The 26,177-nt window shown below is 34.8% G+C and overlaps 1 protein-coding gene across 4 annotated transcripts; it reads right to left on the bottom strand.

Moving 5' to 3' along the window:
* Nucleotides 1-13,418: 13,418 nt before the first annotated feature.
* Nucleotides 13,419-24,102, bottom strand: LOC115973026 (CRM-domain containing factor CFM2, chloroplastic-like). Of its 4 annotated transcripts, none has more exons than XM_031093265.1 (14): nt 23,369-24,102; nt 21,699-22,227; nt 21,494-21,624; nt 19,618-19,932; nt 19,381-19,537; nt 18,927-19,219; nt 18,196-18,255; nt 18,016-18,072; nt 17,804-17,923; nt 15,349-15,606; nt 15,045-15,264; nt 14,392-14,522; nt 14,001-14,296; nt 13,419-13,889 (listed from the first exon to the last, which is right to left on the bottom strand). In XM_031093265.1, exons 1-13 carry the CDS (start codon nt 24,047-24,049, stop codon nt 14,078-14,080), a joined length of 3,171 nt encoding a protein of 1,056 aa, XP_030949125.1. In that variant the 5' UTR covers nt 24,050-24,102; the 3' UTR covers nt 13,419-13,889; nt 14,001-14,077. The 4 variants fall into 4 exon arrangements, with proteins under 4 accessions (XP_030949125.1, XP_030949126.1, XP_030949127.1 ...); XM_031093266.1 differs by having other exon boundaries at nt 13,419-13,862; nt 23,369-24,049; XM_031093267.1 differs by having other exon boundaries at nt 13,419-13,729; nt 23,369-24,049.
* Between the last annotated feature and the right edge of the window lie 2,075 nt (nt 24,103-26,177).

Genomic DNA, 26,177 nt, shown 5'->3' with positions numbered 1-26,177 from the left:
AATTATTTTTTATAATTTCTTAGTTTTGAATTTAACCTAGATGTTTGAATTAGTATCAATTTTAATCCTAAATTTCTCAAATTTGATTAGGGATTTCAAATAATTGATGCAATTTGAAACAAATGAAATTATAGAACTTTAATACTAAGTGTTCGTTTGGCAAAAATAATTTTTGCCAACTTATTTTACAATTCAGCTTATTTTTTGTTATTATTCATAGGTCTCATTGCACTTTTTGGTACTATTCATGGGTCCCACTATAATATTTCAACTAATTTTTATTTTTATCTACAGTACTTTTAGCAAAAAGTTTTCAATTTCAGTAAAATAAGCAGATCCTAATTATCATCCTAAAGGTCCGTTTGGGATCTGTTTATTTTGCTGAAACTGAAAAATTTTTACTGAAAGTACTGTAGATAAATGTAAAGGTTAGCTGAAATAGTACAGTGAGACTTATGAATAGTACCAAAAAGTAAAATGCAATAAAACCCATGAATAGTAGCAAAAATAAGCTGAATAGTAAAATAAGTTGGTAAAATTAATCATGTCAAATAGGCACTAAAATTATAGAATTTAATTTGTTTTTGGTTTGAACTGCCACGTATCACATTAAACTTGGACCCCACCAAATGCATCTTATTGTCCTAAGCATGTGGGATATCCTTAAAATAATCAAAATCATGTTCTCAATCTACGCGCATCAAGATATTTTATAGTTTATTTGACAAGCTGTATATCTAATACAATCTTCTTCTGAATTTTTTAGGATAAAATTATATCAATTTTAATTTTAATTACTTTATTTTATAATCGAAAGTTCAATTAAACTAGTTTTGAGTTCTGATTTTTATGCAATTTATAAATAAAAAACTACATTCCTGATCCATTCATAGCCAATCCAATTTCATGATTTTTCAACAATTTTTAAACATACTAATAAGCGTAAAAAGGTATTCTAAGTACACTTATAACACAGACAATTATAGTGTGGTGAATTCAATCTTTTATCTTATTAGACTGTATTTTAAGGATTAAGAGTTCAAATTTTTCTGTCTTCGAGCTTGAATTTGATAAAGCTACAAGCTTGATTCCTGATGAAGTTGGTCTTACCTAATAGCCGAGGGCCGGAGAGTGCAAGAATGTCTTTGAGAATTGAGCCCAATTACGTTGCTTCTATTCTTAAATCAGTGAGAGCCTCCACCTTTTGGTACAAAATGGCCTTCAAGGAGACCCCAGATGAAGAGTTTGGTAGCAAAACCTTCACAGTTATGGAAGGTTGTTTGTAATCCAGCTCCTGGAATTGCAAAATATAAGACTTAGACATGCATGTACCTATAGAGATCTCTTGCAAATGATACAGCTCCAATTTATAGAGTTATACACATCAGCCATTCAGCATTGTTAATAGGGAAGTGAATGACTTTTAGTTATAACCACTTAGTTGGATTGGTAATTATACCAAGTTTTCAGAGCTGTAGGAATCAATAGAAGGGCTAAGAATCACATGGGATATCATTTTCTAGTTAAAGGACTAGCAAGTAGCAACTATACTTTGTCTCAGAAAAGGTGTTTAACTAGTAAATAATTCAAAGATCTTACTGCAAATCCCATAACTTTCTCAATCTTGGAATTCAATGGTCAAACGCAGCCCTTACTCAAAAATTTCAACATCTGGGAACAAGAACTTATTCAACAATCTAATCATGTTGCAAGCCTTAGATCGACTTTTCAAATAAGTTTATACATTCATGGACAATATATTTCGAAGGGGTAATGAAATTTACCAACAATCCAAATAATATAAATAAGTGTGCAGCCGTGCAGGGAACGTTTAGCTTGAGATTTTTTTTTTTTTTTTTTTTTCCATTTTATTTATTATTTATTTTTTTCATAGATATGATAAGATTTATATTTATATATGATTGCTCTTTATTATTAGGTCGAAATATCAATAAGGATTTTAGTTGGCAAGATTCAAACTCAAGTCTTTTATTCAATAAACAAAATTTAACCAATTAGTGTTTGTTTAGGAAAGCTTATTCAACTTTTTTCTAAAAGTGTGCTAAACTATACTTATATTTCAAAAAAGTAAATAAAATAAAATAAAATAAAATAAAACTTTAAAAAATTGTACATAAAAACTAAAAACTGAACTTATAAAGTAAAACTAAAGGGACACAACCATTTTCTGAATTTTGTAATTGCTTTATGTAGTACTCCTCCACACCTTCTCGTTTTTTTACTTTCCCACACACATTACAAACACACACAAAAAAAAATGGTGTTTAGGGGGTCGGTCAATAAGTCAATTAAAACTCACTATTTCCCTCTCTTTTTTGTTATATTGTTTTCTCTTTGGTTAGAAGTTAAACTCCAATGCTTTTAAGTAGAGTTTATGGTATTTTTTATGTAAAAATTTGATTCCTCTTGTTGTGTGTGTTTGTTTTTGGAAAAAAAAAAGTATATATTTCCTTTAAGGAAACAAAAATTAATAGATGCCCTAAAAACATTAATTTATAAAATATTAAAAAAAAAACTAATTTTTTAACAATTTTTATATTTCTCATGAAAATAATATAAAAAGTTTTCTTTAAAAAATGGTAAAAGAACAAATTATTTTACAAATTTTTTTTTATAAAATGTTGATGTGATTGATATAGTGAGTAGTTATTAACAAGTAAAAAAAATGATGTCAATAGTCAACCCAAATGAAATTCAATAAAAATTTACTACATTAACGACTTATAAAAATATTGTAAAATAGTTTGTATTATTATTCTTTCTAAAATATCTCATTTACAAACGTGAGAACATTGAACAGAACCTCTTTAATGCGTTCGGGCTTTTGGTGAAGCTAGACCATGTTCAATACCTCTGCTGCTTACAATTAAAGCTTGTTCTGAGGCTAGTCAAGCCCAATAAATATTAACATTATTGAGTCGCCTATGGATTCACTGACAAGTGCTATGGATACACCCTGGTAAGTGGTAATAATAACTTCCCAAGCAATGTAGTAATAACTAATTATGGTAAACCTGCCCAGTAGAACAACCCGTGAATCTATTCGCTACCAATCAAAATAGCGTGAGATCACAACCAACAGTTTAATTAGGAACAAAAACAAAAGAGCCTAAGGTTAATCTGTTATTTAATTGAAATGGTAAATGGGAATATATATAAGTATTTGGTTTTTCTTTTATTTTTTGTAAAAAAATAAAAATAAAAGAAAAAGAGCACAAGTCCCAGGCTCTCAAATCCATAAAAAAAAAAAAATAGTACTTAGTTAATCACGCCGCTTAGTTTTCCCTCCAATGCTAAACAACTCACATGGAAGAAAATCATGTGCCAAAAGCCCCAAAGTCTTCCATTTTATTATGTTTCAGTGTCACCATAGCCATAGGTCGAGAAAAAGTATTGAATTATGTACGGTTCACCAAATGGAAATGTTCACAGTTCATCAATCTGTCCTAGCTAGGGGATATGAAAGAGTTTGAATATAGCAAAAGCCCATTCACAATAGTCAAAATAATAGGGGATTTTATACTTACTGAGTTTGACATTACCTATTTTAGTGATATTAAAATAATTTGAATTTGACCAAGTATTTTTAGTTTTTAACTAAAACAAGTAGGGAAGGAAGATTTGAATGAGGTCTTTCTTCTCGTTTGTGGAAGAATTACACTGTTAGTATTATGGAATTAATCAAGAATCAGCATATTGGGCTAAACCTTTTTCCCCATTGGGGTTAATTGGAATTTCGGAATCAAACCATAAGTGTGAATATATTAATTAAGTTTTTAACAACAAACCATCACTTTCTCTAAAAACAATTAGGTTACCACCCTTCCAAATCGGTAGAGAACTTTCTGTTGATTCCTTCACCTTATCCAATCATCATATAGAACATTTGCCATTTTCTCCATGACTATGTGCATCAACTAGTAAGATTTTAAAATTCAGACGAAGATCCCAATGTTGACTGGCCAAAAAGAAAAAGATATAGATATGTAATATATGCAGATAAACTAATCAACTCAGTTTATAAATTCTGTAAATTTCCCTAATAATTTAGAGACAAAACATGCACCTTGGAGGATATTCGGGCAAACTGGTAAGTTAAAAGTTTCCAAACATAAAACCATCATTAGTGAGAAACTTCACAGAGGTAAAAACAATAATTATTAACATTGACAAGCAAAATGGATCCATTAATTCTAAAGGTAATGTATGTTTTAGCCACACACCATTAGCCATTTGGTATTTCCAACGAAAAAATCTAACTAATTCCCTCCATTTTAACTTTGAATTATCCATATATATATATATATATATATTTGGCCCTTTGAGATCAATCTCATAATCAAGTTAAAAAAGTCTATACTTCAAATACTCAAAAAGCGTGCAAAAACTTACATTCTCATAATAACTGGGGTGGCCAAAACTACTACCAAAAAGAAAAAAATCTCTCTCAAATTCTCATCCACCTACAATAACTTTATTCTTTAGCAAAGGCATGGGTACTTGTAAAATCTCCATGACACAGTGACACTGTACAATTCTAATACCCAATGAATATGTATCAGTTAACAAAATCTGGTCCTGTCATTGTTCATAAAAGATGGGCAAAATAACAGATAACATTCATGTGTATGGCCTTAAAATATAGGATTACCATGTGGTTTGACACTTATCATGCGTGATTTACTTTATGAGGCATTTATGCTAAATTTAATGAAATTTAATGATGTGGCAAGTGCCAACAACACACAATGAGAGAATTAAAGAGAAATATTGTTATACCTTAAAGCTTACATCTTATAGATAGATACAAATCAAAATAATGATTGAAAGAGAAAATTAGAGTGAGAACCAGAGATGTGAGGTAGGTAGAACAATCCTCTTTTTCAATTCTTTTCCAATAAATGTTACTGTCATGTGTTGTTGAAATATTCACGTGTGAGTAGTGTAGTTAATTGAGTAGTGCATTTTCATATTGGATACTAATGAGAAAAATGAGTGGTTAAATAAAACATAATTTGGCTTATACTCTTATACTCAAGCTTCAAGTAGTATCTCTATATATTGTATTAGTCTTTTTATTAGAGTCTCCTCAAGGTTTTATCTTCCCAACAAGTAATATCAAGAGTTGATAGTCCGAGAGCAAGTGTTTGTTATTGGATCCAACTAAGTAGAACTAGCAAGACTCATGTGTTGATTCACTCATGATTGAGTAAAGGGTGCTATTTTCATGATGGTAATGCATGCCACTTGGATTGTGAAGAAAAAAGACTTTCGTTTGAGGGGGAAACTAACCAAAGTGTCAAAAGTAATTTGGTATAAAGCTTGCACAAGACAACATAAATTTGTTAAAATATTCACATGTGAGTAGTTGAGTTAACAAATGCCACACCACCAAATTCTATTAAAGCTAACAAAAATGCCTAATAAAACTAATCACAAGAAAGGTAAACATTACAAAATGTACCACAGGATAACCACATGTTGTAGGGGTATACCACTTGGATGATATCCTTAATTAATTTACCCTAAAAATGAAAGCCCAAAATTTAGCTCTTACCTCAAAAAATCACCGCTCAATTTGACATCTTAAAAAAGATAAATTTAGTACTTGAAAAGACACTTTATGCTCCAAGAAGATATATAAATTTAAAAAAAAAAACAAAAAAACAAAAAAGCAACCATAATTCATATGGCAACAGAACAAAGGAGAGAAAAGGAATCATTAATACTTTCAACGTATAAAAACTGAGCTCTAGTTTCTATGCAATCCCTTCTCCTAAAACTAAAATATGATATGCCTTTCCCATTAATCAACAAGATTGATTATATATATAAAATGTCTTTCAGGAATATATGAATGCAGACCATTCAAACCGGAACAAAAAATCAAATTGTATATTACACAGCATTTACACCGTAAATTGCATATAATAGGGTTATATATTCCCCTTTGTATTATCAAATGGCTCATTTTTCTTACTGCAAAAAATTCCTCAACCAACTAAGATGGCCCCATGGAAAAAGCTTATCTTGAATTAAATCATAGAAATAAAATCAAAAACTTCTTTAAGTAATCATATTTCTTTCCAAAGTACGTTTCTTATGTATTCCTATCTGCGTATATATACGACTATATGCTTGTATGCATATAACAATAGGTTCAGAACACAGTAATATTAGAAGAGGATGGCTCATTAAACACGGGTAGTTTGCATGGCAGCAAGCTTTATAGCATTGAAGAGGAAAAAAGGTTAAAGCTGAATAATTAAACATCAAACCATAATACGTTATAAGGTAGATCTGCTTGAAAAAATTATAGCTAAAATCTCTCATCAAACAAAGACCAAAGACAGTTTCTATTAGAATCAGAATATTCTTGAAGGTAAACTATGTTTCATTCCATAAGCACAAAACATAGATTTATATCTCCAAAAATCAAGTTTGCACCAAAACAGTTCCACACAAACAAGTATAAAAACTAAAACCACACAAAGTAGGTCAAAACTCAAAACATGAAGGAGATCTAGAAAAAGAGAGAAAACAAAAATACCCTTATTATAACTTCTTAGTTGTCTTCAATAACCTAAAATCAACCAAAAAAAGTTGAAAACCACAAACCCTAACTGAGTTACAAGATCTAAGAAGTTCACCTAAGCAAAAGTGAAGAACACATATAAGTAAGAGCTTGAGTAATTAATTTGCTTGAAACAAGCAAATAATCGGACCAGGATGCTTGATTCCCCAAAAGCAATAGACTTTCAAGTTTCAGCGAAAGTCTTAAAAAGGAGGAGACCACCCTTCACTCAAAACCAAGAAGCAAGTAAGCAAGCAGCTGAAGAAAGCTAAATCTTCTGCTAATACCTCTTCTTTTGCAAACACATGTACAGCATGTTTGTGATCTTTTTCTCTCTCCTTTTTGTTCCTTCTCTTTCTTGCACCTGGAAATGATGATAATGATGATGCTTTGAGGTTTGTGGTGGGGGTGGTTGAGAGCAAAAGAGAGGATGGTGTGGGAACAATGATGGCGATAGAGAAGATAGGCAGAGGACATGATGATTGCTGTTGGGTCTGGGCGTTGAAAGAAAGGCAGGAGATAGTCAAGGTATTTTGTGCCCTCTCTCTCTCTCTCTCTCTCATTCTTTCCTTCTCTCTGTGTCAGAGAGAGAGAGAGAGAGACAGTGATGATAATCATGAAACCCAACACTATATTAATAGTACTTATATATACAATTGGTGGAAAGCTAGCCCCAACCTACATGAGCAGTGCGCGCGTGAAATGAAGTTCAGTACTAAAGCTGGTTATACGATAACTGTGTTATGAAATTCATCAGAAATAATACTATGTGATACGAATGAATGAAATGATGAAAGTCTTGCTTTTTACTTTTGGTAATATATGAAATAGAGAAGAGAAAAGTTGTGACAAAGTAATTTAGTCCGATGTTCATTTTCATTTGCATAAAAATATGGCTAATTAAGCACAATATGTTTGATATCCAAATGGTTGGTTTTTACATTTTTTTTTTTAAGGTTAAATACGGCTTTCTCCCTCCAATTTTGATGTTACTATCACTTTGGCCTAACTTCTAAAACTGTAATCAATTAGTCGCCTAAACTTTTGAATGGATGTCAATTAGACCATGAAATTTTGACAGCGTTTTGATTGTTGTTACAACGACTTGATCTATCAAAAATCGTGAAATTGAGGTCTAACGTGTTTGATTAAAGTCAACTATTGCTTAGGTTTTTGTAGCCTACATGCAAACATATATAAAAGACATCTCATGAACACCACTTCACAAAAGTTTTAAAAAGACTACTACCAAGTACTACGTCAAGAGAAAATATAAACTTAAATTGATTAACGCGTGAGTTTAGAAGTCGGGATTCAAAAAGGAGTTGCTACCTTTTAGCAAGGCTTTCAAACCTAGACCGTTCATTGAACCGTAAAAGAGAAAGATTCAAAGTTTTTGAGATCGAACCGAGGTTGAACTGGAGTCGAACCATGATGACGTCACAATTAATTTAATAATTAATTAAAGCCTAAATATAGATATTAAATTTATGAAACTAGCAAAATTGACAATATATCTATATATGTGAGGGAAATTTAATAATTTTCAAGCATATATTTAATAATTAAATAAGAAAGTTAATAAAAATAATAACCATGAAAACATTAAAATTTATGATTGAAGTAAAGTTGAATATCTTTAAAGGATTTTAATTATAATTTTTTTTTTAATTTCTTGTAAGAGATGGATAATTTAATTAAGTAGAATAAAATTGTGTTAAGTTGTTTTTATAAATAAATAAAAAAAATGCTAAGGGGTTCACAGTTCTTGCCACCGGTTCGTGCGATCCAACCCCGATTTTAGGGGTTCACGAAATTAACAAAAAATTCGGTTCTTTATGCTTAAAAAACCGATTTTCACGATTCGACCTCCCGGTCTGGTCCGAGTCCAAAAACCTTGCCTTTTAGTGTTAAAGAGATGAATCTATAGAATTAGTGGTTTGCATGGTCCGGTTGAGGGGATGTTTTCGACCCAACCCACTGTGGTGGATTAAAAAAAAAAATTTAATCTAATCCAACCCATCATAGGAGTTCAACCCAATCCACATGGATTGGGTTGGGTCAGGTTGAACTCATAGGTTAGACAGTTTTTTATTTATTACTATTATTATTAAATTGAGTAGAAAAAAATATATCCCACTTGCCACCTGAATTGATAAATAAAATATACATAAACTAGTATTCCAACTCAATTATAAACAAAATATATCCAACTGAGTTAGTAAAAAAAATGTACATGAACTAGTATCCCAGTTTAGTTATAAACAAATAGGAGTAGAGTGGAAGACTAGGAGTAGGAGGTGACAAAGAGAGATATAAGATTGTTAGGATTTGTGAGGTAATTGAGTTTTATATAGAAGAGCCAAATAGGGGAAAAAATTAAATAAAAAAATGATTAATTATATAATATTTTTTTAAATATATATAATTTAAATTTTAAATATATAGGTGGGTCAGTTCAGGTTAGGCAAGTTTGTAATTGTTATGACCCAAACCCAACCCAACCCACTATTAAATTTTTTTTTTTTTTTTTTTTTAATAACTGAACCCATCCCCCCAACCCCTAAAAACCGACCCAACCCGATGGATTGGGTTGGGTCGGGTCGGTTTTGACGAGTTAGTAGGTTGGCTATACACCCCTATACAGAATCATCAATCCTAATGTGCTCTTGTGGAGCTCAAATCCTCAACTATTGTCTTTGAGTTTGTCAAAGTTGGTTAGAGGGTTTGATCGTGATCATAGATGAGGTTTTTGAAACAGATTCATGTATGAAAAGTTCAGAAATTCAAGAGCTGGTGTGAGGTTGCATGAGTAAATTAAACTATAAAGCGATGTCTAGGTTCAAGGATTTGAACTAAATTGTAATGCTTCTCTTCTACAGTGAATTGCTTTATTAAGGTACAGGTACCCTTGTAGCTAGTAGTTTTTCCTTTGGAGTGTTTATCAATTTTTTCCACTTTATTATCACCAAATCTATGTGTTTCTTGTGTTTTGTTATTTGATTTTTAGATTTAGTATTCAGTGTGGCTGTGATTAATTAATCTAAGTTGTAATCATCTAATTGACTTAAGTTAATTAATCATTAATTAATTCGCATAATTAATCAATGAAGAGGTCTAAAATTTCTTTTTCACTAACCATTAAGGTATTAACTATTTTGAAATGACATTGTTTTGTTTGAAGCATTAGGGGGGGGGGGGTTGGGGAGTGAACTAAATGAAGTTATAGAGGGGTAATTAACGACCAACATTCATCAAAATATAACAGAAGGACCATATCAAGATCAAGTTAAACATTAGGATTTTAAATTGTTAATTGAAAGTTTTAAATGTTAGAAAGCAAATGTAAGTTCTGAAACTTAAGAGATCAAAATGAATTAATAACAGTTAAAGAGTAAAATGTATTTTAGTCCAATATGTTATTATTATAAATGGTAATTTCGAAAAGGAGTGGCATGGTGATTCTTCACGAAAAGATTGTGAAAGTAAATAATGAATGTATATAAGCTGATGAGCGAGACTTGCATGTTTCAAATTAAGGGATCACGTGTTTGACTTTTGTGCAAAATACTCTTAACTTATTTCGTATGAGGAGGCGTATTGAGAAAGGATTCTCTCTCACTTAAATCCTTAAATTTTCTTCAATTTTAAACAAATTAACAAATCCATACTAGCTTATTTAAATGTATGAATATTAAAATTTTTGTTTTTATTGTTATATTGTCTTGTTAAACAATTGAATAATATTATTAAGTTTTTACTAAAAATTAGTTTGATTAGTTGTAATTTCAAATATATTTATATTAATGAAATATGTTTTTTTTTTTTTAATTATAATAGTTGTGGAGTAAATTAACATGAAGTAGAATTTTACAGGATGGGACAAGACCCCATGGGAATGGGGTAAAGAATTTTCCCCATCATAATTCATATGACGTGGGACAGAAATGTGTCAAGACAAAAACATATAGAACAAGGAAAAAATCTCCTCCTTTGACCTCACCCCTCCTTATTACCATCCCTAAATTTAAGGATTTCAATGGGAGAGAATCTTATCCGATAAGCCATTACCTTCCCGTAATTTTCTCTCATTTTTATTTGACACATGGAGATGATAGGTTGTTGGTGGCAGCTTCTTCAAATTTCTCATGCTCCTTTCAACGCTAGAACCCTTTGGTTAAAACGTAAAAGAAAAAAAGTAGAGCAACATTCTAGACCTCAAAGATAATAATCATTCTCTTTCACCCAAGAAATTGCTGATAGAAACTAATTAAGTGGTCCACAGTCCACACTTGAGGAGTGAGTCTAAAGAGGACACGCCCTCTCAAGCAATTGACTAAGGAATGATATAGTATGTTATGTTTTTCTCTTGAGACTTGTGAAAATCCGTGGAAAGTTTTTTACTACATAAGAAAGTGTTTAATTAGATTTCGAGCATCTTAAATTTAGGGGTAGCATATATTCCAATCGAGATGATTAGAAATCTTCTTCCCAGTGATCTGCTTTTTAATTTTAATTCTACCAAATATAATACAACTTGGAGATCATAAATAAATAACTTGTCATGAGTTTGGTTTTTTTTTTTTTTTTTTTTTTTTTTTTTTTTTTTTTTTTTTTTTTTTTACTTTGGTTGTTTCGCAGGAGAAAAAAGGAGGGAAAAAGATAGAGAGAGAATATATGACAATTTGTAATTGATAGAACATAAAGTGTAACATACAAAATGGGATAAGATTTTTTTTTTTTTTTTTTCTCATTAGACACTAAAGTCTTATGATCATTAATTTAAAAATCTTCCTTTTCTCCATAGTCCATACTTCTTCCCCCCCCCCCCCCCCATACATTTTTTAGTGGGGATGTTTCTGTTAGAAACATTAGACAATGTTATTAAGCTACAAACCTCTTCGCCTCTATTATTTTTCCCTTGAAGCAAACTTACTGACGAAAAAAAAAAAAAAAAAACCCACCGTTTCTAGTGTATTATTTTAGCAAATATATAAATAATTCTTAAAGTAATAATCTAGAGTCACAATATTTTTATAAGTCAGATGAAATGCATCAATAATGTTGTTCAAAATTCAAATAGAGAGTGGAGCAAATATCCTGAAGGGGATTAACTTTTGAAGGTAATTTTGAGGGAGAGAGAGAGAGAGCTAACAATTAATTAACCTCCCATAACAAATTACTTACTTAAAAGAGGATCAAAGATGTACAACTTAAAATAATCAAAGAAAATTTTTTTAAAAAATATACTGTAATAATTATGTGGTCATTTTAATAAACTAACATGACTCAAATTCAACCCATGTTTTATATAACAATAAATTCAATAAACAATTTTGGTAGAAGTATACAAAACTCTCTTGTGGTTTTTTCTAAAATGTGAAACCCCCTCTAAAGTATTGAAAGTGGGGTTTGGTTTGCATCCAATGCTCTATGCACTAGAAACAAAACTTGTCCTATAAAGGCCACATGTCACTCAAGATCTTGTTTAGGAGGATTGAACAAAAATTGCATCTTTGAATGAAACACTTAATCACCTCCTGAGATATATTATTTTATGCATAATTTTTTTTTTCTTTTTTTTTTTGGAGACGATTTATGCATAAAATGTTAATTGTATAACATGTAATGGTCTTGAGATATTTTAACGTAACACAAAATTCTAATGTGATGTTATTTTATTTTTCACATATGCTTAATGATTTACATATAAGTAAGAGTTTCCAAGTCTCCATATTTTCTCTCTCTCTCTCAACTAAATAATTTCTCATATCTATTCACACACAGCCTCTTATTATGATACAATTACACTGGATCTATTATTAAATAATTTTTTTCTTTTTATATTTCAAAAATATCCATTAAATAGGATCCATCGAGATTCAAGGTGTGTGGTTCGAGTAGTTATCCTAGCATAGTGATGGAGCTTTTTAGGTTATTTCACCCTACAAGAGAGATTAGCCTTTCGACAGATAGTGGGTCTGGAATCTCGACTTTTAGATTGAAACAAATTTAGACTTGGTCCCACTTAAAGTCACCAGTTCGATTAGCTTTTCTGTGTGGTACCATAATATGTTATCTTTTAGGCCAACAAAAAGCTAGCACTGTAATTTGAAGAGTAAACTAAAGTGTGAAAGAAGAAAAGTTTACTTTCATATTGACCCGGGTATATTTTAAAAGAGAGAGCTTTTAGTCATTGTGATGTGTCTCACTCTCATCACTCATGATGGCACTTTCTTTTGCTAAGACAAAATAGGATATAATGGGAAAATAAATTTAAAGATTTTCATGAATTGTACCCGAAAGTAAAAAAAAATCAATGTTTTAAGCTGTCTTTTACACATTTTATTATTGTTCTTACTAGATTAAAAAGAGGTTTTTTTTTTTTTTTTTTTCCTTGGTGACAATTCCTAGACAAGCAAATTAATATCTGAGCATGTCTACAAAACATGTCGGCAACGAAGGCTCAGCTAATGTGGGACCAATTGGAAAGAGCTCATTTCATGAGAATCATGACTCATGAGTCAAGACACACTACAGACTCTAAAGGCTACCTATAACTCCAGCCCAGTACAATACAAGCATCACAGGTGGGGTGAGAATCTCACCGTGAGATCCCGAATTTTGTGATTCTTACAACATTCAGAATAATTAAAAGCTAAAGTATTCGCCATCTTTAGCAAAGGATCTCTCCTTCATACAAGTTTAGGGTTAGTTTATGGTGGAGCAAAATAACATTCATCCAACTCAATTTTTATTCTAATACAAACAATTGGATGTTAGTTTTATTGAAACCACATAATAATTTGATTTTGAGACTCAATTGGAACCAATTCTAGGTATGCCCCAAGAATTTATTATTGTTATTTAAAACTAGTAAATACATACGGATCCTATGGGCCTTGAATCCATCATCATGTTGCTTTTGCAAGAAAAGAGCCATTAAAGCCAGAGGTCATTGGCTATTGCTGAAGAATTTCTTATATTACAATATCGACTGAGATGTCACTAGAGTATTTCCCTCCTTGCAGCAGAAGACCAGTATACATACGGAGGGCACACTCAAATACAGCAAATAACTAATAAAGACCTTGCTTTCGAAGATGTCACCTCTCCATCTTGTTTCTAGATTTACTGTACCAAAAGAGGAAAGCAGACAGAAGCATACAGTGGAAATCAGGCCAACATACCTTAGGATTGTAACTGCTGTTCAGAGATATGGAAAGTATATATGTGCATGTCCCTCCTAGTTAAAATGTGCTGAAAACTGAATATATGATGAGTTGGTATGATCCTGAAAATGTTGATTTAAGCACTTTATCCAACACCAGAGTAGGAGGAACTTTTACCACAATTATAGCTCAGAAACAGAAAGTAATTCACAGTGCCGGCAATAATTACTTACCCAAAATTAAATAATATGGACAAGAATCATGGGACAGCGGATGGCAGGCTACCATGGATACAAGCTTCAATTCCAAGTTATAGAGTTGTCTCTTCCTTTACGTGACCCTGCAACCCACACTCCATTCTGATTGCTGCCAAGAGTTCAGGAGAGACAGTTGGCCGAGTTCCACCCTCTTTCCCAACATCAATGACATTCTTCTTTTCGGTGTGCCCAGGTATATCTCTCACCCCCCAACCCCTGTAAAGTATGACTTTGCTAGGCTCTTGAGAGACAAGAACTGCACCTGTTGCTTGCTGTGAGGGTATAAGAGAGAGAGAGAGAGAGAGAAACTATCAGCCAATCTGGTTAATCTATATGTAAAAACAAAGAGGGCCTCAGGTGTGCATACCTCCAGCTTAAAAACCACCTCCTGGACTGACGTTCCTTTTGCTCTACCTTTGACATTCACAATAGCAAGAGGATGCTTCTTGAAATGAACCATGATTGCTTTTGCAACACCAGAGACAATGTTGTTTCTCCCTAGTATCAGTACCCAAAAATGATCAAGTTGTTCAAAATACATCAGTTGCTAGCAAATAGATAGGAAACATAACCAAAAAAGTTGGGGGGGGGGGGGTGTGGAAGAAGCAAATATGCAAAGGCCTAAAGAAGAAAATGTATAATTCTTCACCATAAGTTATCTTAGGATATTGAACATAATTCAAAAGTTTCCAATTACTACAAAATCTATACGAACTTTTAAACAGTTGAAAAAAGTTTCTGAAGTTTTTATCACTTATTTTTTGTCTTATTAAGCAAGTAAACTTATAAATTCTGAATACAGCTCCATTCTGTTGAACACATTTCAAATAAAAATCCAGCAGTTTATACCATAAAGAAACAATTCCGGATGAACAAAAAACTGAGGGAGAATGCAGCTAAGATGATAATTATGACCAACCAAGACCCGTATGAAGTTAGAAAAGGCAAATGTTGTAATTACTAAAACCTTAACAACAATGAGGGAAAACTGAAAGCTGTGAAAGAGGATTAAAAAATTACCTACTGCCAGTACAGGGCGAGTTTTCATCTTCAGGGCTTGCTTTCGTAAAAGAAGCCTCTCTTTATTGGAAAGAAGTACAGCTTTGTGGGGCATCTCTGATCCATTTTCCACTGCTATTGGAACCAGTTTCAAATCAATTTTTGCCGACTTAGCTGGTTCTATTGCATTGTTATCATAAACACAATGCTGAACTACCGCAGAAGAGCCTGTTTCTTCTGACTGAAAGTACACAAACCATACAGCTTTAGCCATTAGAAGAAAAACATGAATATAAATAAACACAGAAAGGATTCTTTACATTACCATAAAATTATCAGGGCAAGGTGTAGAGACAGCAGTTTCAACTTCACCATTCATATCCTTGCACAATTTTGCATGGAGTTCTTTATTAACTAATTCAGATGAAAATCCAGCTTCAATTTTACCAGTCCCATCCCCCTTAAAAGTTGATGAGAGGCCAAGCACTTTATCTTGTTGAGTGGCTTGTGGATTGTATATTGAAGCATCCGTGCCATCATTTAAGTTCATGAGAGTTAATTGAGCTCCATGTTTGTCCTCAGCCTTAAGTATTCACACAAAGCACTATTTCAGATATCAGTTTGAATAGATTTATTATTTTTGTATTACATGTTGCATGAAACATCCTCTCTCATGGGGTGGACCCCACACTGGTTACACATAGTACCACCTCGTTTGGGAAGGAGGTGGTACCATATGTATTAGACACACGTAGCATCTCTGTCATAGTGTATGGGTCCCACACGTAAATGGGGCCCACGCATTCTGAGGGAGATGCTACATGCATCTAATACATAAAATACTTTTTCGTTTGAAAGAGCATCTCAAGTTACAATATATCAATAGTTAATATATATGTGTATGCGCGCGTGTGCGGTGGGTAGGGGGAGGGCTTAATTTTGTGCTAATGTCTCTCCCGCATTAAAGTTCAGTGAGGTATCCTGGTGTTCCACATTTCCCCTTCCAAATTGACTGTGAGTGATTGTGCCACACTGGTGGAGAAAATCTCTGCTCGGGCCAACTCTTGGGCCTCTAAGAAATCATCATTTGCAGGCAGAATACAATTTATATTCTCTGTTTTGTTTAGCATTAAGGTGTATTGAGCTAGCATTTTCATCTTGCCCAAAAACGAGATTAAAACTAAAAAGCAGAAATTTTGTAGCTTCTTGCAGAGTGGTGGAGATAACCATCCAAAGGGGCCAAGGAAGCTTGGGAGCAAGTCTGTGGTCCAAAGAACGAGGGGAACTTGGGTTTAACAGAATTGATGATTAGAATCGTGCAGCTATAACAAAGCATATAAAGGTCAGCCTTGGTTCGATGGCAAGTGCCTTCCACCAAAAGTGATAGATGGCGGGTTCAAGTTTGAGAATTAGCCTCTCCAATAAAATAGGACCAAAGCTGCCTAACATGACCTCTCCCAAGCCCCACAAAAGTGGAGCTTTTTGCATTGGGTACAACTTTTTAGCTATATAATGAAGCACATCTGGAATTTGTTTGCAAGGGCTGGATCAATTTGGGTAGCTTGGGTCAAGGAAAATCTCCTAAGAGAAAGAAGCTTCTAGTTGATCAAAGTCTCATAGGTATCTTCATGGAGATGGAGGAAAATGCTCAAGTTTAGAAAGGTGGTTAAATCTCTTCTGAAATTTATAATTGGTGAAGGAAGGTCTATCTTTTTATGGCTAGACCATTAGCATCCAGATGGGGTCCTCCATACCAAGTATAGTTCTAGGGTGATATATGATGCTGCTAGTAAGTTAGATGCAAAGGTTTCTAGTGTGCTGGGGGATGGAAGGGATTTGGTGTTGGAAAATCCTTCTACATTTGATGCTCTGGCTGCCATCCAAAGTAAGTTGCCTTTAATTGAATTTGGTGACTATGACAAACCTGTCTGGCTCCCTTCCAACTCTGGTACATTTAGTAATGCTAGAGCTTAAAACGTTGTTAAACATAAACTCCCAGACGCAGTATGGACTAAACTTGTATGGATCTTAATGGCAGTCCCCAGACATGCTTTCTTTTTGTGGTTAGCCCCCAAAAACAGGTCGGCCACAAGGGATATGCTAAAATGGGGTTATCCAGGTGATACAACATGTGTCCTTTGTCGAAATTGTCTTGGAAGCCGTTATCATCTGTTCTTCAGTTGCCCTTTCACTGATAGAATTTGGGCTCACATCATAAGATTATGTTTGCTTTTTAATCCTGTAACCAGTTGGAATGAGATAGTAGATTGGGGTTTGGAAAAACTGGAAGGGTAAGAGTTTGAGTTTTGTGTAAATTAGCTTGGGGAGCTGCTCTTTACCATCTATGGGTCCAAAGAAACAACTATATTCCGGGAGGCCCCATCTCAAACAGAGGAAAGTTTATTATAGGGCATTGAATTGGAAGTTAGACTTCGTGTTGCTGGCGGAGCTCATTTTAAGAATTCTATCTTGAACAGGGCCCTTTGCTGTTCTTGGGGGGTTTCTAAATCGAGTCTTGTTTAAAAGATCAAGTGGTATTGATATTTGGTGTATTTCCCAGTTGAAATGTGGTTTTATTGTAAGTTCTCACTTGCTCATCAAAAAAAAATGCCTCATAAGGTTTTGAATGCAACTATATCAATTCAAATGGTAAGCACACATGTTGGATTTTTATTTTGAAAATGAGAACCCCATATATGCATAGACCTAGAAATACAAATAAAAAATATAAACCACATTGTTTTAGCACATAGCTTCTGAATCCAAGATCAATAACTTACCTCTACATTATTCTCTTCATGGCAAGCAGGAATTACCGAGTGAGAGAGAGGACTGGAATTATGTTCCACATGTGATCTCAAGCATTCAGTTGCCTGCATATTGTTCATATCCTCTTTCACCTAATTTAACTCAAACTGTAAACTTCACCACAAATTTATAGCTTTACTTGGGTGAAAGAACACAGAATGAACAGATATGTAAGATGGCTCACCAATTTATAATTCAATGCATCAGCTGGCAGAACATTGTTTGCCTCCTTGTCTTTATCCTGAATCAAGAAAATAACACATAATTTTCCTCAATATGATTGGGTAAATCAGCATAAAATAACAAAGCAAAAATTATCGGTGAAAAAAAGAATACAATGAAACACAGACAAAAGATAACTTACCAACTGAAGTTTCAAGTCATCTATGTTTTTGGTAAGGCTCAAAACATGGAGTTTCAGAGACTGCATGACAAAGCAGGAAAAAAGAATGCTGAAGTAAATATCAAGGTAAAATATTAGCTGATATAAATTAAACAAGCCAGCAGTCTCCCCATGGATAAACCATCCTGGACAGAGTCAAGGTCCATATCATAATGTATTTATGCCTGCAACTAAGTCCCTTAACTTGACAGGTTCCACATGGAACACAATTCTGACCAAATCAATCAATTCTAACCATATCTTTATAGGGCTTGCCTTGTACCTTTGATGCTTTAACAGGGATAGATCACTTGGTCATCAATTCAATCTCCTTTTTCTTTTTTTCTTTTTTTTGCGTGAAAGTATGGAAGGTGCCTTTTCTATTATTATTTTAAGTTCAAGAAGAGAGTGAGAATTAACCACCCGCCTGTTAGGTGGGATGGTACCTCCCCAAACCTTAGAGATTGGGGTTTCAAGGGGGGGGTGGGGGGGGGGGAACGGGTTCAAGCAGTAGAGTAGGATTACAAACTATTATCAAAAGAAGAGAGTGAGAATTAAAACTAGTTGACATATATGTGTGTGTATGTGTGTGGGGGGTGGGGGGAACAGGTTCAAGTAGTAGTGTAGGATTACTAACTATTATCAAAAGAAGAGAGTGATAATTAAAACTAGTTGACATGTATGTGTGTGCACAGATAGACAAGCCAATTTACCTTGCGGCGTTGTGCCTCTATAGAGCGTTTCAATGCTTCTCTTTTATTTAGGAGCGTCTGAGGCCTTAGGCTAGCAGGCCGTGTATAATTCTTCCCACGATACACAATGATTGCATAACCCTTGCTCACTCTCTCAACCGCCACTAATATTCCACCACTTTCTGCCTCTAATGTCCGTGCTTCTTCGTGAACAGCTTCAATGCTTCTGGTTTTAGATATTATCTTCACAAGTTCCCTGTACTTCCAGTGAAGATGCATGTTTTCAACTGTTCCATCAAAAACCCCTCGCCTACCTGAATATGGAAAGATAATATGCTCATTAGTGCCCACTTCTGTGTGACATTTTTATCAGTCTTCAACTGCCATTCTGTTTACTCTTAGGAGAGGAAAAAACTGCATGCCCACTGTGCCAGGTTCAGCGTACAAAAAATGTATGCTAGATGGCAAAACTCACCCATTAGTAGGAAAGGCTTCATTCTCAGGGCAACCTTCCTTAGCATATATCTTTCTTCTTTAGTTATACCTTCTTTATCTATTTCAGATTGTTGGGGGATCTCTTCTTTCTCAAGCTCTGCTAGGAGTTTCTCAGCCCTTGCTTTCTTTTCTAGTGCCTATTCATGAGAAAGATGCTGAGTGCAAGATAAAAAACAATTCGACAAGAAATTAGCCACAGCGCCTTAGTAAATCATACCATCGACAATTTGATGCTAGTTCTTTTGATAGCTGCCTCAGTGGACCTTAGCTTTCTTTGTTCTAAAAGGAGACCCCTTTCCACATTATTGCCCCCATCAGGTTCACTTTCAGAACTACACTCTGCAGTATCAAGTTTAGGCTCCTGTACAGTTGTCACTGATGTACTACATCTTGTCCTTTCTTTCTCTCCATGAATTCCATACTTCCTCCGCACTTCTATTGCAGAAGAAACTGCAGGTGGCAGAAAATCTTTCCCTCGATATAGGGCAAAAAATTCGGAATCCCGGGAAAGTAATATTCCTCCAGTCAGCCGCTGCAACATTTTTTAATTATTATTTAAAAGATGTCTGAATTTTTTTATAAGTAAGGAATTTACTAAAAGCACAGAAAAGGTGCAACCCAAGTACATGGAAAGCATACAATAGGAATAGCTACACCAACAATTATGCACAAAAATTACAATGGTCGAGCATCTCAATGAAATTTGAAAATGAATATAGGCCTAAAGCTGTCATCCTCTCAAATGAGGATTTGAGGAATGAAAGTTTCAGGTCCACAACTGATTTTTTCACACCCTTCAAAGCGCCTGACATTTTTCTCTCTCCAAATGAACCACGTGAGTCAATGAGGGATTGCCTTTCAGAGTTCAATATATCTCCAGATAAAGTTGTTGCAAAGAATAAAAGTTCCCTAAAAAATTTTCAAATGACTAGCTTAAATATTATCTTTACATAAAAATGGAAATACATATCTGTTTTATTTTTTTATATAATAAATAAAAGTCAAATTCCCCACCATTTAATTCTTCATCAGTTAGGAAGAGATAATATATAAGAGAGAGAGAAGTTAGCAGATATTAGAAACATAGTTGAATTATTTGTGCTTTGTTAAGATTATTTGGGTGCACAGGCATTGAGAAGAGTCAGAAATCTAGGAATTGCAAAACAAAGAACCTTCTACATCCGCAAAGTACAATCAACAAAACAACCAAGCCTTAGTCCCAACATTTTGGGGCCAACTACGGATCCTCAAATGGACTAGTCAAAGTCGGTCACATGAACTCTTTTCCACCATTCTATTTTATTACTTTTACTAATGTTTTTTCTTTCTTTTGTCTTCCTCTTCATTTTTTCATTCCCTCGAGTTGAATAAATTTATTCTTTCTCAAGGTTCATTAATCTCACTCCTTTGTACATGACCAAACCATCTTAAGAGACTCTTCCACATCTTTTCCTCAATAGAGGTCACCCCTATCTTTAAGGGGATTTCCTCATTTCAAATCCTATCTTTTCTTGTATTTCCACTTATCCATCTTAACATTCTCATTTCAACTATATTCATTTTACAAACATGTCCTCTCAACATCCCAACATTCATCACCTTAGAGCATGGCTAGTCTAATAGAAATCTTGATCAAGTTTTTCATTTAACTTACCTATCCCTTTTTTTTGGGCTGAGGAAGTAAAGCCCTACTTATAATTACCACCAAAAAAAATTCCACCTTGACCGTAAACTGCAAATCTATTGTACTTTCTCCTGTTAACCTTAGTGATCAAGGACACAAAGGTAGGGGGGATTTAGTAAAGTGCTTCACCCATTTAAATATATGTAGAAACACAGGAAATTTATGACAAATTCTATCTTTTATAGTGGCCAGATAAAACATGCTCACATCACTCATCTACCAACAGTTTTCTTGCAGTCTAAAAAGTAGGGAATTACATCTCCTTATCCCTTCACATGAAAGAACTATGAATCTATGAATCATAAATATATTTTAGTTTAGAGGAAAAAGATCATGCGTCAAACATAATTGAGGTGGTAGGAACTTAAAATACATATATGTTCTAAATTATTGTCACATTATTACTAACCTTCAGCTCTTCAGCCATCATTTCACTATTAGTGTTCTGTACCCCTCTCTTAACAGCAATTTTGGCAATCTCACATTTCTCCCAGAGCTTGACAATGGAAGCAGCCAATCCTTGAAGATTCCTATTTCTGCCTGTTTAAAGGTATAAAGCAAGTAAATTTGGGTTGACCAGATTGTAACAGTTGTGTATCAAAAGCCATACTCACCTAATGCAAAATGGCATGGCAAGGGTCGACCAAGTCTTTTTAATGTAGTCATTTCATCATTTGTTAATACAGACTTCACACCATAGGGAAGAAGGCGGAAAGGCTTCCGGTATCCAGGAACAATGGCTGGCAGAAGATCAGCATCAACAGGGAGAGGGTCATAACCCCACCAATCAGTAAATCGTGGGCCCAACCCCTCTAATAAGCGATCCGCTTCTTCTGCAAGCTCTGCCTCACCTGGCAATTGAAATCGTACTCTGTTTGGCATACCAACACCTTGGATTAATTTTGGTTGAGATATTTCTTTGCTTGGACTAGTTGCAGCAGCTTTTACACCAATTATGCTGGATGAGCAGCTATCCGTTTCATTTTGTTCACCATCATCAATGTGTGGATCCAGTATATCATCAGTCATGGTTTCATTTGTCAAAATTTTATCAGACAAAAAGTAAGGGTACTTATAATTGGCCCCCCTATACAAGACAATCTTACTTCCAGACCTCCAAACAACCAGACCTCCAGTTTTCCTCTGAAGATGTTTAAACAAAATTAAAATTAGAAAGCTATACAAGATGGATAATTATATATAAATTCCAAACCTCATCCTCTAACGACTAATTGTGGATATCAGGAATCTAAGTTAAGTGATTATCACAAATCAAGCTCAGTAAGGCACACTATAAAATTTTTTAATGACCAAAACAAAACCTCAACGACTATCAGAGAAAAGACATTCAAATAGGTAAATCAAAACATTACCTAAGGTTTGCAATTTGAGATAGTGCTAAAAGTGTGGTCAAGGTTAGGCATGTTTGTAAAAATTTATTGACTGGGTTTCACATAATCTGTTTAATGACAAATAAAATCAAGCAAAATTAACAGGAAAGCCTGACGCTTTCTGGGAAGAAAAATATCTAGCAAGATAACTCCGAAGGGTCGGTCTAGTGGTTTCTAATGACTCATGAAATCCCTGAGGTCTTGGGTTGAAAACTCCTAACAAGCATCTTGGGGCCAACCCCAAAGGATCCTCTTTATAATTACCAGGTGTGTGCAGAACAGGGGCAACCTACACCAGGGGAAATAGTCAAGTGCTTGAAAAGCTTGTGGGTTGTGCACTTAATGAATATAAGATTAAATTTATCATGATTGCCAATCACAGGTAAGTTTTTGAAGCAAAGTTATAGTACTTAGCAGAGATGAAGGAATATAAAGATCATTCCTTGGCTTTTAGGTTTGTCCTTGTTATGCTCATGTTCCTGAATACCAAACAACCTTAACATCCAATACAATGAGAGCGCCATTATAATTACTCACAAAGGTACTCCCGCCACAGGTGCACAAGGCTCCTGCATAATACGACATTTGGAAGAAACTGATTCTCAAATCAAATTCAGAACACATTGAATGGTCGGAAGACACTTACCATTGCACCAAGGTTTAACCTTTAAATTCTTAGGAGAAGTACCTATACATAACACAACTCTACCCCACTCTCATTTCCTTTCCACTTACAATCTCCAATTTCCACTAACACACTACTTCACGAATTCGATTGTAATTCAAGCATTATAACAACACAAACATTAATAACTACACATAAACTATCCAATACAGCACATTGCTCAATTTACAATTCAAAAGCAACAGAATTGGGAAAGCTTTAAGCTAACCTCCAATAATTCATGAGTCCTCTTCATGTTCATCCTACACAGATCCTCGCACTCGATTTTCACGACCTCATAGCGCCTCCACCGCTCATGAATACCATTAACAATCCCTTCAGTAATCCCCGCCTTCCCAACTTTTAGCTTCTTCCTCGTCTCAATCCCAAGTCTCCTCAGCCTCCTCAGCTCCGCCTCGCTCAAGCTCAGCTCCGCCAATGTCGGAGCTTTCTTCTCCTCTCTCTTCTCCTTCTTATGCATCACCTTCTGCTTAATCACCTCGCGCCTCAGCTGGTGGTATTTGGTTATGGCGGAACCCGTGCCCGGAACCGGAACCGGGTTCTCGGGAGTGGACCAGCTCGCATCGAGAGTGTGCCCGACCCGGTGTTTGGGTAATTGATGGGGCAGAGGGATGAAGATTTCTCCGGCATTTGGGCTCGGATTCGGGTTCGGGTTTTGGGGGTCTTCGGCGAAGCCGAGAGAGCGGAGCTTGTGGGCAATGCGTTGGATAGCGGAATTTGGGAGGGTATGGGTATCTGAGGTGGAGCTCCGAATGAGGAAACGGGTTTTGGAGAGTGGTGAGTGTGAGGGGAAGAAGGTGAAGGGGAAGGGTGATTGGTCAGTGACAGTGAGGGGGTTTGAAGGGAGTGAGGAAGGGTGAATGTGAATGTGTGTTAAAGGAAGCAACATGAAGAATACGGATAGATATGATAATTAGAATCAGATAGAGAGAGAGTGGGAGTAGTGTAGAGGATGAAGATGAGGAGAGGGTAAGCCTTTTCTCTTTCTGCGAGGGAAAGCTGATTTTTTCTATTTTTACAATTTCGGAATTATTTAATTACATTTGCAACAAGAATTTTTGTCAAAATCAATTTTCATAATATTCACCATATCACAGAAAGATTAAAGCTAAATTATATTTAAAACTTTTGTTGCAAAAAATTAATGAAAAATACTAATGAGTATTCTTAGGATAATGATTAATAGCACTTTTTCACCCATATGTATTTCAAAAAATTACAAACAACATTTTTCAAACTACTCTATCAAACACCCCCTTGGTAATTAGTAATATCCATAATAGCAGTTGTATTGCACGACAAACCATGGACAGTAAGGTTGACTGCAGGAAAAAGAGCTAGAGGGAGGGATGTGACAGTTGACATCAATTCTGTTGTATCATCTCTACCTAAGTTTCTCTCTTCTTTTCATACTAGTTTAGAGACTTAGGCCCCGTTTGGTTTAGAGTTGACTCAATTCTCAATTCTCAGTTTTCAATTCCTATAACTCAAACCCAAAACTCATAACTCAATTCTCAAACTCAGTTTCACTCAAAAATTGCAAAACACATGTTTATGTTGAGTTCTCAGTCACATATCTCTACCATTTTTCCCCAAACTCGTGGACCCCACCACTGACACTACCTAGTGCAACACTGTTGCTACCCACGGCTTATTAACAAAAAAATCTTCCACTCTTCCACTCACCTTTCATTTCCCTGACTTTCCCTCTTTTCTATCAAATTTTTTTGTTTATCAAATTTTTCCACTTTTCTCTGTTTCTTTCTTAGCTTTCTCTATCTTTCCCCTCTTTAATCTGTATTTGGGTGTTGACTGGGTTTCACGGTGGAGATCGGGTTTGAGATTGGGTTTTTAGGGTTGGGTTACGGTGGAGATCGGGTTATGGGTCACGATGTGGCTTGAATTGTTTGGGGCTAGGTTACGGTGGAGATCGAGTTATGGGTCACGACATGGCTTGAATCGGTTTGTTGTGGATCGGCTCTGGGTTGGTGTTTCGGTGGTGTGGATCAGCGCTGCGTTGGTGGGTTGGTGTTTCGGTGGTGTGGATCAGCGCTGCGTTGGTGGGTTGGTGTTTCGGTGGTGTGGATCGGTGCTGGGTTTGTTGTGGTGGTGCTGAGAAAGAGAAATGGGCGAATTTGCAATGGTAATATCAAGCTGATATGACAATACACAACTGTGGGCTCCACGAGGTCTTCCATTTTACGGAAGTTGCCACTGAGTTTGAGTTTGAGAAATAGAAAACAACAAATCCTTGTTTTCGGTTTTCATCACTCTCACTCAACCCAAACTGAGTTTGAGTGATGAAAACAGGGAAAGGAAATCAAGCCAAACACTCAGTTCTCAATGGGTCCCACGCAATTCTCAGTTTGAGTGATGAAAATTGAGTCATATGACTTAAAACAGGGCCGAATGTTCAATTAGTGTATAAAACACCTTGAATGTTTAGACTTTCAATTTATAAATTATCAATTCAAACTTATTATCAAACAATTAATGTGCGGAATATGAACATAAGCATATAACAAAATTGATAAACAATCTTAGACCAAATAAAATAACATTTACAACAGAAATTAAATGGCAAAATTTAAGAAAAGAGAGATGCAAACACAAGGACAACACACGATGTGTTATCAAAGAGGAAACCGAAACTCTTGACGTAAAACCTCTTCACCGCCCTCCAAGCGATAAATAATCCACTAAAAAATATAGTTGGGATACATGAACAGTAGAAGACCTTCCAAGCCTAATTTACCCAGTGTACCTAAGTCCTCCAAGCTCGTACTCCAACGAGGTTACGCCGAACCTATTTCTTCTTTAGTTTACCGGATTCCACTATAGCTCATAGCATCAACCAATATGAAATTGGTCCCTTCCTAACCGCTTGCCAAGCACCAAATGGTCTTCTCATAGATGTAGGTATCGTGAGAAAAGGTTTTGATAATGAACCTCCCAAGGATGTAACAATGGAGAGGAAGAAAATAGAGGAATTTGAAGAGTCTCTATGTGAAGATTGT

Source organism: Quercus lobata, unplaced genomic scaffold (assembly GCF_001633185.2).
Source record: "Quercus lobata isolate SW786 unplaced genomic scaffold, ValleyOak3.0 Primary Assembly Scq3eQI_205, whole genome shotgun sequence".
NCBI lineage: Eukaryota > Viridiplantae > Streptophyta > Magnoliopsida > Fagales > Fagaceae > Quercus > Quercus lobata.
The sequence above is the reverse complement of the archived record's forward strand: the minus strand, read 5'-3'. Positions and strand labels throughout refer to the sequence as shown.

Bases quoted from the DNA above. Each gene is read 5' to 3' on its own strand.
- LOC115973026 (XM_031093265.1), bottom strand. From the start codon at position 24,049: ATGTTGCTTCCTTTAACACACATTCACATTCACCCTTCCTCACTCCCT. The intron at 21,625-21,698 runs GTGAGTATGGCT...ACCTTTAAACAG, and splicing joins GCCATGCCATTTTGCATTAG to GCAGAAATAGGAATCTTCAA. The intron at 19,538-19,617 runs GTATGATTTACT...TCTCATGAATAG, and splicing joins CTAGCATCAAATTGTCGATG to GCACTAGAAAAGAAAGCAAG.